Genomic DNA, 12,333 nt, shown 5'->3' on the forward strand with positions numbered 1-12,333 from the left:
AGGGCTATATAAATACACTTTGATTGATTGATTGATTGATTGATACCTTGATACCCATTACCATTTCTTTGGGATTTAATACCCTGAAACAAAAATCTGATTGGGTTGCTATTAATAATGTGCGGATCGATACCGAAATATCGATACCACTGATACCAGATCTTTATGCTCTAATATTGATTCTCAAATCAAATTATCGATACTTTTGACACTTTAGTTCAGGGGTGTCCAAACTTTTCTACTAAGGGCCGCATACTGAAAAGTCAAAGTATGCGGAGGCCATATTGATATTTTATTATTAAAAAACACAACTTTTTAAATTTTAGCAGACACGTTGAGAGTGAATCCCGATTGTTATTTGTAACGATTCTTGATAAATAACAAAAGAACAAAAAAATCTTTTTTTTATTTTCCTTTTCTTTTTTTTTTTTAAATCTGTAAAAACTGCCAAAAATACATAATTTACATGTTGTGACCTGCATATTAACCAAGTATTAGCCATATTGTTATTATAAGCGCTAATGCCGAGGAACTACTTTCAGTGGAGCCGTGATCAGTCACTAGCTTCTGCAGCTTTTTGATATATTGAGCCGGTGAGCTGCTGCATCCCCTCTGAACTGGTGAAAGTTAATTTTAGATTATAAATCATGCCTCTCGCTTGTAAAGTAGAAGGACGTGGCCATAAACGGAGAAGTTGGTCAACTCTGACATCCAACTTGGACCCAGAGATGGCGAGAAGGACACAAAAAGACGGACATTGTTGTTCAAGGAAAAAGAGAGCAAAATACGTAAATATTATGTTTTTATAAATGTGCCTGTTATTACATTACATATATACTTACAGTGTGCATACAAAATGTTGATGGAGGTTTTTGGATGTTTTTTTTCTGAGTGCTTTATAGGCAGAACAGAACAAACCCCATTAGCTCTATCGCTAGCTGACTTTTGCTAGCATTTATTTACAAGCTGGAATGCTTAAAAAAGAAAAACATATGTGTGCTTGTTTCACATAAGGATATTGGAAGTGATAGGCAAAATTCTAAAATAAGTGCAGTTCCTCTTTAAGTGATTGTCGTGACAGTTTTTCTGCATCGAGAAGGAAAGATATGCTAATTTTGTCTGAAATTCGACAGATTGACTGCTGGTCTTCCACCATCTTTGACATGTGCGTGGGACATGACAACAGTAACCAAGGGGGCGTGGCTAAGCAAACAAAGTCAGAATCGTCTATTTGGGCCCTTAACACAATTTTATTTTGAGGCCCCTCCCATCACCGTCACATTTTTTCACACTTTTTTTTAGTTATGTGAAACATTTTTTTTAGTCCGTCCGGGATTTTGGGGGCTTTTTTGTGATTGTTGAGACCTAAAATGCCTGAATTTGCGGCATCTTTTCCAGAAAGCTGATGAAAAAGTTGTAAAGTTTCGAGACCTATTTTTTTCAAAAACATTAAAATCGAAAAAATTACAACATGACAACATTGTTGTTAATGTTGTCAGTGTTCTTTGTAACCTTGACCTAAAAAAAGTGATGAATTTAAAAAAAAAATTGGAAAATACATACTGTATTGATGTTTTATTCATTTTATACAACACAGACTTAAAAGTAGTTACGAGATTTTTTATTTAAATCACATTTAAGATGTGATTTTAAGTTTTTACTACTTACGTATAAAATACTACACGGTCTAGCTCCATCCTATCTTGCTGATGTATTGTACCATATGTCCCGGCAAGAAATCTGCGTTCAAAGAACTCCGGTTTATTAGTGATTCCCAGAGCTCAAAAAAAGTCTGCGGGCTATAGAACGTTTTCTATTCGGGCTCCAATACTCTGGAATGCCCTCCCGGTAACAGTTGGAGATGTTACCTCAGTAGAAGCATTTAAGTCCCATCTTAAAACTCATTTGTATACTCTAGCCTTTAAATAGACCCCCCTTTTTAGACCAGTTGATCTGCCGTTTCTTTTTTTTCTTCTGCCCTCCTCTCCCTTGTGGAAGGGGGGGCACAGGTCATGGATGAAGTGCTGGCTGTCCAGAGTCGGGACCCGGGATGGACCGCTCGCCTGTGCATCCGTTGGGGACATTTCTGCGCTGCTGACCCGTCTCCGCTCGGGATGGTCTCCTGCTGGACCCACTATGGACTAGACTAACACTATAATGTTGGATCCACTATGGACTGGACTTTCACAATATTATGTCAGACCCACTCGACGTCCATTGCATCCGGTCTCCCCTAGAGGGGGCGGGGGGTCACCCACATCTGCGGTCCTCTCCAAGGTTCCTCATAGTCATTCATATTGACATCCCACTGGGTTGTGAGTTTTTCCTTGCCTTTATGTGGGCTCTGAACTGAGGATGTCGTTGTGGCTTGTGCAGCCCTTTGAGACACTTATGATTTAGGTCTATATAAATAAACATTGATTGATTGATGATTGAGATGGCACTTACTGTAAAATCACTGTACTGTTTTGATTCATTATAACCAATATTAGCCACTCGAAAATGACAATTCGGTTGAAATTGTGTGTGAATGCTGAAAAGCCGAAGGTGAACTGAAATGCTAACATTAGCACGCTAGCTAGATACCGTCAGATAACAAAATATATGACTCTTAGGTGTGTATCTGCAAAATGAGCCAAAAAAAAAAAGCTAACATGCTGCTGTTAGAATGTCAATAGTTAGCATGTGTCAAGTACCAAAATATGACTCTGAGGTTTATACCTGCAGAATTAATTAAACAAGCTATCATTTTTGAGGTTATTGACACACTCCAAAACGTGTTATGTTAATGCTTCCAAACAAGAATATGTTCTTAACTGACTTACTCTGGATTGAAAAAAAGCTTACCTTTGTCAACTCGGAAGTAAATGATTATAAACTACATTACCCAGAAGGCTTAGGCATGAACAGGTAGGTCTGAGCTACACAGTGGGATGACTATTGTGCCGTTTCAGCCATTAAGAGTGGATCTATTGTTAGATGTTGCTGCTCCTCCTTTGTTTACACAAGAAACCAACATACGTTTTGATTAAACTGCATCATTGTGGTTTTTGGGAGCTGCACAGCGCATAATTGGGCTGGAGCTCCCTCACCTGGACACACTTCATGCCAGCAGACTAAAGAAGGCTAATGAAATATCCACAGACTTCACCCACACTGGTAACCCTCTTTGGAACCATTGCCATCCAGGAAGCGGTTCAGAACCATTTGGTCCACCACTAACAGGCTGAGGAGCAGCAGCACCCACACACGCTGCAACGTGGGCCACAATAGAGACTATTTTAGTTCCTCCCACATAACTACAAAACACAAAGAGGACGCATGTTTCAGTTTTGTGATCTTTGCACACTCAAATTGGGGCTAATGCACTGCTTAATAACTTGCATTATTTAATGGGGTTTTAGTGTCTGTTTTTTCACCTATGTTTATTTTGCATCTATATTTCCTTGGTTTTTATTCCCTTTGCCGTAATTTCCGGACCATAGGGCACACCGGATTATAAGGCGCACTGCCGATGAGCGGGTCTATTCAGGTTTATTTTCATACAAAAAGCGCACCGGATTATAAGGTGCATTAAAGGGGTCATATTAATATTTTTTTCTAAATGTAAAACACTATCTTGTGGTCTACATAACATGTAATGGTGGTTCTTTGCTGAAAATGTTGCATAGATTATGTTTTACAGATGATCTTCAAGCCGCTTTCTGACAGTCGCTTCAGGATGCGCCGTTTTGTGGGCGGTCTTATTTACGTGGCTCACCTTCGACAGCGTCTTCTCCCCTTTGTTGTAGCGGTGTAGCGTGCAAGGACGGGGGTGGAAGAAGTGTCAAAAGATGGAGCTAACTGTTTTAATGACATTCAGACTTTACTTCAATCAATAACGGAGCAGCATCTCCTCATCCGTGGCTCACTAGTGCAACAACAACGCCTGAAATGTGTCCGATCGGAACTCTCTAATACAGGGGTCACCAACCTTTTTGGAACCAAGAGCTACTTCTTGGGTACTGCTTAATGCGAAGGGCTACCAGTTTGATACACACTTAAATAAATTGCCAGAAATAGCCAATTTGCTTAATTTACCTTTAACTCTATGTTATTATTAATAATTAATGATATTTACACTTAATTGAACGGTTTAAAAGAGGAGAAAACACGAAAAAAATGACAATTACATTTTGAAGCATAGTTTATCTTCAATTTCGACTCTTTAAAATTCAAAATTCAACCGAAAAAAGAAGAGAAAAACTAGCTAATTCGAATCTTTTTGAAAAAATTAAAAAAATAATTTATGGAACATCATTAGTAATTTTTCCTGATTAAGATTAATTTTAGAATTTTGATGACATGTTTTAAATAGGTTAAAATCCAATCTACACTTTGTTAGAATAAATAACAAATTGGACCAAGCTATATTTCTAACAAAGACAAATCATTATTTCTTCTAGATTTTCCAGAACAAAAATTTTAAAAGAAATTCAAAAGACTTTGAAATAAGATTCACATTTTATTCTACAGATTTTCTAGATTTGCCAGAATATTTTTTTTAAATTTTAATCATAATAAGTTTGAAGAAATATTTCACAAATATTCTTCGTAAAAAAAACAGAAGCTAAAATGAAGAATTAAATTAAAATGTATTTATTATTCTTTACAATAATAAAAAAAATGTTTTACTTGAACATTGATTTAAATTGTCAGGAAAGAAGAGGAAGGAATTTCAAAAGTAAAAAGGTATATGTGTTTAAAAATCCTAAAATAATTTTTAAGGTTGTATTTTTTCTCTAAAATTGTCTTTCTGAAAGTTATAAGAAGCAAAGTAAAAAAATTAATGAATTTATTTAAACAAGTGAAGACCAAGTCTTTAAAATATTTTCTTGGATTTTCAAATTCTATTTGAGTTTTGTCTCTCTTAGAATTAAAAATGTCAGGCAAAGTGAGACCAGCTTGCTAGTAAATAAATACAATTTAAAAAATAGAGGCAGCTCACTGGTAAGTGCTGCTATTTGAGCTATTTTTTAGAACAGGCCAGCGGGCTACTCATCTGGTCCTTACGGGCTACCTGGTGCCCGCGGGCACCACGTTGGTGACCCCTGCTCTAATAACTAAAGTTCCTTGGGTGAATAATGTAAACTCACTACACCGGTATGTTTTAGCGCTTTCATGGCGAGTTTACTGACAGATATAAGTAAGAACTTCACACTACTTTATATTACAAATGGCTTCAGCGGAGGATGAATGTCACATAACAAGAAGATAGAGAAAAAGAAGAAGCTTATCAACTACGGTGTCGGCACAGACTACAAAGGCGGACGCGTGCACATTTTCAGGACTTATGCAGATCCCAAATACACATCAACAGGTACCAGAAGGTAAGAAAAGTTGCTTTTGCTTAATATTGCGAAACGAAACGCCAGATAATATGTCTTACCTTATACACACACCATAATAATACTCGTATGTTGAAGCACAGTACAATCCATCAAGCGGTGCGGCTTCATACCTTACCAAAGTCGTACTAAAACATTTTGATAGATTTTTGAGCACCGTGTGTAATATTCTATACCTTCAATGGAACATATACAATGTTGGTGTTGTTTACTTGAGTCATACTGCAGTTTACGCGAATCTCTTATGTGTGACTGCCATCTACTGGTCACACTTATTATTTCACCATGTACGAAATAAAATAGTTTCGAAGTCGGTAAGCACAACTAAAATGATTCCGTACATTAGGCGCACCGGGTTTTAAGACGCACTGTAGAGTTTTGAGAAAATTAAAAGGATTTTAAGTGCGCCTTATAGTCCGAAAAATATGGTAATCGTATTCCACAATAAACTGGAGGAGTCAGCAAAATCTAATTGTGGGTTTGTACGATGAAAATGAAGATGATTCTGATTCTGATTCTGGAATGGCACGATTGCAACGTCACAAAACTAAATTTTACAGAATTTTGACTGGTTACTTACTTAATTATTGTTATTTAGATGACTAGTTTTCACATTTACTTAATTCATATTATTCTAAAACAGGGGTGTCCAAACTTTTGCCACTGAGGGGCCACACACTGAAAAATCAAAGCATGTGGGGGCCATATTGACATTTTTCATTTTCAAAACTATTACAATACATACAGTATAAGCCAAAAGTTTGGACACACCTTCTCATTCAATGTGTTTTCTTTATTTTCATGACTTACATTGTAGATTGTCACTGAAGGCATCAAAACTATGAATGAACACATGTGGAGTTATGTACTTAACAAAAAAGGTGATATAAATGAAAACATATTTTATATTCTAGTTTCTTCAAAATAGCCACCCTTTGCTCTGATTACTGCTTTGCACACTCTTGGCATTCTCTCGATAAGCTTCAAGAGGTAGTCACCTGAAATGGTTTTCACTTCACAGGTGTGCCTCATCAGGTTTGATTAGTGGAATTTATTGCTTAATCAATGGGGGTTGGGACCATCAGTTGAGTTGTGAATGAGAAGGTGTGTCCAAACTTTTGGCCTGTACTGTAGTTTTTTTTAACCTTTCGGGCTTCCATCAGGTTGGTCCCAGTTTATACATACAATCAACATTCAAATCTTTGGATCAAATTCAGATTCATATATATTTTTTTTATGTTTTATGTACGGCGTGGCGCGGTTGGGAAAGTGGCCGTGCCAGCAATCTGAGGGTTCCTGGTTCAATTCCCACCTTCTACCAACCGAGTCACGTCCGTTGTGTCCTTGAGCAAGACACTTCACCCTTGCTCCTGATGGGTCGTGGTTAGGGCCTTGCATGGCAGCTCCCGCCATCAGTGTGTGAATGTGTGTGTGAATGGGTGAATGTGGAAATAGTGTCAAAGCGCTTTGAGTACCTTGAAGGTAGAAAAGCGCTATATAAGTATAACCCATTTATTAAAGAAAGCCCTGTTTTTATGGCAAAAACACAAAAATGCACCCCCCACCCCCACAAAATAAACCTAACAAAAAAAACTTTAAAAGTGTAACATATGATATTTCCACTAAATAGGTCAATATTTCATAAGAACATTGATTTTGGTTCATAATGTTTTTGTTTTGTTTGGTTAGTTGAAGTTTATTTCGAACATGTATACAATTTCAGTATGATACATCACATATTTTATTTTTTCTTAACAACATTTCCGAAAAGGACTAGCAATGACTTTTAAAAATACAAAAATACTACTAAAACTCTAAGGGTTCCAAAAGGACCACACTCATAAAAAATGTTTTTATATTTTTTTTAATATTTTTTTTTAGCTCAACTCTCTAGATCAAATTCAGATGTATTTGTCGATTATACGTTTTTATTATTTAAAAAAAGAAAACATTTTTGTTTAATGCCCTTTTGTATGAAAACACACCAAATATCCAATATTTTCCCTAAAAAATATTTAAAGTGCAATATTTAATGTGAATTAATTGGAGCCTTCAATAGTTCAATAGAATTTTTAACAAAAAATATTTTGATTCTTTATTATTTTCTGAGCAATGACAGTTTGAAAGAAAACTGCCTGCATGGGAGCTTTGTGTTATTAGAGTCAACATTGCAACTATTTATCGTTACATTTCGCCTGTTTCACCTTTTACTCCACTTTTTATAAAAATAAAAATGAGCTGCAGGCCGCACATAGCTGCACTTTGGACACTTCTGCTTTAAAATAACGGTACTCTTACTAGAGTCAAATTTTTGCTCCTTAACCCATCATACAGTGTGAGGGAACTCTCCTGAAGGAATCAATAAAGTACTATCTATCTACAATTTCAGAGCAACATATAGTGCAGGTCTGGCCAATTATTTTGACTCCAGGGGCCACATTTAGAGAAAAAAATGTGTCTGGGGGCTGGTATATCTAAATCTGCTGTACAGTATGTGTGCGTGGGTCCTATTTTTAAGAACATTAATACAAAACCTCACAATAATGTCTGATTAAAAGTTAAAAACGTTACGACAGACCGCCTTAAAAAACGGAATGGAATTTTTTTTTTTTTTTAACTGAATGAGACACCCAGAATGTACATGAAAGTAAAGAATGTGGGATTTACAATATTACCTATGAAGGATAAAACACTGAATATTGACAACATATGAACGTCACACCCCTCTCGATCGACATATTTTACAATCAAGCGGAAGGCAACAAAAATGCAACAAACACAGCGAAATATGAACGTGAAGGGTAAATATATCTGATATATCACTAAGCTTTAGAAATTTGTTGTAAAAATATCCTTCCGCTTCTGTCCCTGACACCCATATTTCACTACCATAGTAACTATATATCAAGCAAAAGCGCAGATTCCAACCATTGAAATACTTTGTATAGTTCAAGACTTACAGTCATTTAAAAACATCACTGCACATCATAATGGCAGCTACAGTTTCCATCCTAAAGATCTAAAAAAAATATTTGGGAATGTCTAGCGGGCCAGATTGAAACACTTAATTTGCCCAGGTCTGATGTAGAGTAAAAGTGATGTTCCACGTCAAATAGTTCCTGTTCCAACAGAGTTCTAGACACGACTTTGGTCAGCATTGTTTACTACAACTAGACAGGAATCTAAACAGCTAGTCAACGAGCGTGATAGTTGCTTACCAACAGGAAAACATGGTGACTGTGCAGGAGCATCAATTACCCTCAAAAAGTGTCGCTAAACAAGCTGTACACTGACTAATCTAAATTATGATAAAGTTGAATTTCTATCGAATTGTCCCTTGGGAATATATAATGAAATGCTTGCTAAAATGTGAGTGTACTTTGACATGCTGTGAGTACAATAGAGAGATTTAATATGACGATTGATATGTAGAGTACTGTATTATCTTGTTTCAGATTGAGCATATTTGTGGGTGAAATATTGAATGCTTTTCCATCGCAGTGTCAGAGCACACGGAAATGTGTGTTGGAATTTTGCTCTATGGACAATTATGAATCAGATGTCAGTGAAGTCAGCATCTTGTATATTGTAACATTTTATACCTTGTGTGTGTGTTACTTGTTTCACCCCTGTGCTTTAATTAGGGAGATGGACAACAATATCTAATAATTATTACATATATTATTTAATTAAATTAATTTAATTAAAATTATATCATTATTTAATTAAATTATTAAAATTAAATGGATTAATGAAACAATTATTCAGTACAATTGAGGGAAACTCCACAAAGTGCCACAGTGACCATGACATCAGCACACTTGAGTCAGCTGACAGACACAATGCAAGGTAGGCAGTCATCTTCACTTCCTGTTCCATTTTGAGTGGCTTCAGCTTCACTAAAACCTTTTTTTTAATATGTGATGGAGGTCTTGTGACTTCTCCTCAACTTATATTAGTCATGTTTAAAAGTGGGGTTTTCACAAATGAATACATTTAAAAAAAATAAAAATCAGATGCATATCTGTAGCATTTTTTAATAGAGAAGACAACACTATTTGTGTTTGTATTTGTAAAGACAAAAGCTGGAAATGAAAATGATAAACCTTACACATGGTTGCAAAAGGATGCGTAGTTTCAAAGTATGCGTTTTTTGCTGCATTTCTCACAGTGGGCATTGAACTATTCTATAGCCGGTCTGCATTTCAAAATAAAACACCCATTTGAATGCACTGCACACTAAACAGTGTAAATTATTTATAATTAAAACGCTTAATTGTTTTTAATTTAATATTAATATAATAATTGTTTAGTCGCCAATACTGCGATAAAATAATAATTATGACCAATATTGATTACTTATTTTCAGAAAAATTATTAACAGTTGATTTTCCATACCAGAAAATGTTTGCCTGTGTCTTTAACCACACACCTGACCCAAATGCACATAACACTGCCAACATCCTGCCAAATACCACTATTTTTTTTCTGTATCACTGTATTTTACTTGCACTGCAATATTCACTTGACTTATGGTGCAATATATTCATGTTTACTATTTGATGCTATGTAACCTGTTTTGTTCCAAGCATGGAAGTATTTTTATTACACTGACGAATAAACAGCTTCCATCTTTACGTCAAAATGACTTTACTACTTCTAAACTTTTATTCATTTGTACGGCTCACATTGCAAAAAAAATCAAAGAAAACATAATTCAACCAGGGGTGTCCAAACTTTTTCCACAAAGGGCCACATACCGAAAAGTCCAAAGCAGGTGAAGGCTGTTTTGATATTTTTTATTTTGTAAACAATTTTAAAAAAAATACTAAAAAAAGACATACACTATACATCTAAAGACAGTTTTTTTGTAGGTGACAAAGAGTATTATTACTATTATTTTTATTTTTCATTTTGCTAGTTTATTTGAACAGGAACAACGCACATTGATCAACATTTTGGCTACAAAGCTAGTTTGCAACCATTATGAGCTCATTATGAGTTATTAGTATTAATTGTTTTCTCATTGCAATAAATGATGTCTCTTTTTTCTTACATTCTTTTTTATTTGATTTTGTTTGCACAATATGCTGCCGTCCAACAAAAGTCAACAAATGGTAGATACCGTATTTGTGGCTCTTTGAAGGGAAACAATCACAGGTAGAAATTACAACTAGAGATCGATATTATCGGCCGATAAATGCTTTAAAATGTGATATCGGAAATTATCGGTATCGTTTTTTTGTTTTTGTTTTTTTAATTAAATCAACATAAAAAACACAAGATACACTTACAATTAGTGCACCAACCCAAAAAACCTCCCTTCCCCATTTACACTCATTCACACAAAAGGGTTGTTTCTTTCTGTTATTAATATTCTGGTTCCTACATTATACATCAATATGTATCAATACAGTCTGTAAGGGATACAGTCCGTAAGCACACATGATTGTGCTGGTCCAAACTAGTAATTAATGAAAATTAGTCAAATTAATCTTTAACAGTTAATTTCACTAATTTTCATTAATTACTAGTTTCTATGTAACTGTTTTTGTATTGTTTTACTTTCTTTTTTATTCAAGAAAATGTTTTTAATTTATTTATCTTATTTTATTTAATTCATTTTTTTAGAAAGGACCTTATCTTCACCATACCTGGTTGTCCAAATTAGGCATAATAATGTGTTAATTCCACGACTGTATATATCGGTATCGGTTGATATCGGTATCGGTAATTAAGAGTTGGACAATATCAGAATATCGGCAAAAAGCCATTATCGGACATCCCTAGTTACAACATATGATATGGAACTGAATAATTGAAATTTACACACAAATTAATTTAGGTGGTGCCTGTCCAGCTTCTCAGGCAAATCATATTGTTGATTTCATTTGATTTCATTTGAAGTCTAACGCGGAAACCCCTCACGCTCTTATTTTGAAGCGCCAGCCCAACTCTTTCCCGGAAGTGCTCACGGGCTGCGTGTTCGTGGCGCGTCATAAAAGGCACGAAATCCACAAACTCGCTGATCGCTTGCCACTGTCACACCTTCCGCTGCCGGACTCGCCCACGTCGGGTCGGATGAACGAAGTCAGTAAGTCGGACCTTACTTTGGAAGCCGTCCTCCCACTGGCGCCGACACGTCGCGTAGGAGTTTTCTTTTTTTGGTTTTTGGTTGGGTTTTTTTCCCGCCGAGGGCTGAGACATCTATCGGGACACGCGAGAAGATGTTGCTGAAGGAGTACAGGATATGCATGCCTCTTACTGTGGAGGAGGTGAGTTTGGGCTTTTATTTTGTCAATTTCTGCTTGTGTGAAGTTTCCTCAATTACTTACTTACTTACTTAATAGTGATGTGTGTGTGTGTGTGTGTGTGTGTGTGTGTGTGGGTGGGTGTGTGTGTGTGTGTGTGTGTGTGTGTGTCCACTCATTATTAGGTGATTAGCTGCACAAGGTCAACCGTGTAGTGCAAGTTCACATACGCACACACACATCACCATAATGTTTGCACTAACTGACACACACACGTGTGTGTGTGTGTGTGTGTACTGTGCCCACTCATTATTAGGTGATTAGCTGCACGAGGTCAACCGTGTAGTGCAAGTTCACACACACACACACACACACACACACACACACACACACACACACACACACACACACACACACACACACACACACATCACCATACTATTTGCACTAACACACACTTCACACTTGTATTTTTTTTACCTTCTTGAGACCTCCAAAAAATGCCTAACTCTTTTGGACTTAACGTGGACCCCGACTTAAACAAGTTGAAAAACTTATTGGGGTGTTACCATTTAGTGGTCAATTGTACGGAATATGTACTGTAATAATAAAAATAATAGATTTTATTTGTAAAAAAGCACTTTATATTGAGTAAACAATCTCAAAGTGCTACAGTGTATAGAAAAATAAATAAA

At 35.9% G+C, this 12,333-nt stretch overlaps 1 protein-coding gene across 1 annotated transcript in view; it reads left to right on the forward strand.

Moving 5' to 3' along the window:
- Positions 1–11,435: 11,435 nt before the first annotated feature.
- Positions 11,436–12,333, forward strand: part of LOC133639244 (cytoplasmic phosphatidylinositol transfer protein 1-like) — a 118,561-nt gene continuing 117,663 nt past the window's right edge. The window contains exon 1 of the mRNA XM_062032421.1: positions 11,436–11,662. Coding sequence (XP_061888405.1) covers positions 11,615–11,662 — 48 coding nt within the window. The 5' untranslated portion in view covers positions 11,436–11,614. The remainder of the gene's footprint in view (positions 11,663–12,333) is intronic.

This window comes from Entelurus aequoreus, linkage group LG22, assembly GCF_033978785.1.
Source record: "Entelurus aequoreus isolate RoL-2023_Sb linkage group LG22, RoL_Eaeq_v1.1, whole genome shotgun sequence".
Classification (NCBI taxonomy): domain Eukaryota; kingdom Metazoa; phylum Chordata; class Actinopteri; order Syngnathiformes; family Syngnathidae; genus Entelurus; species Entelurus aequoreus.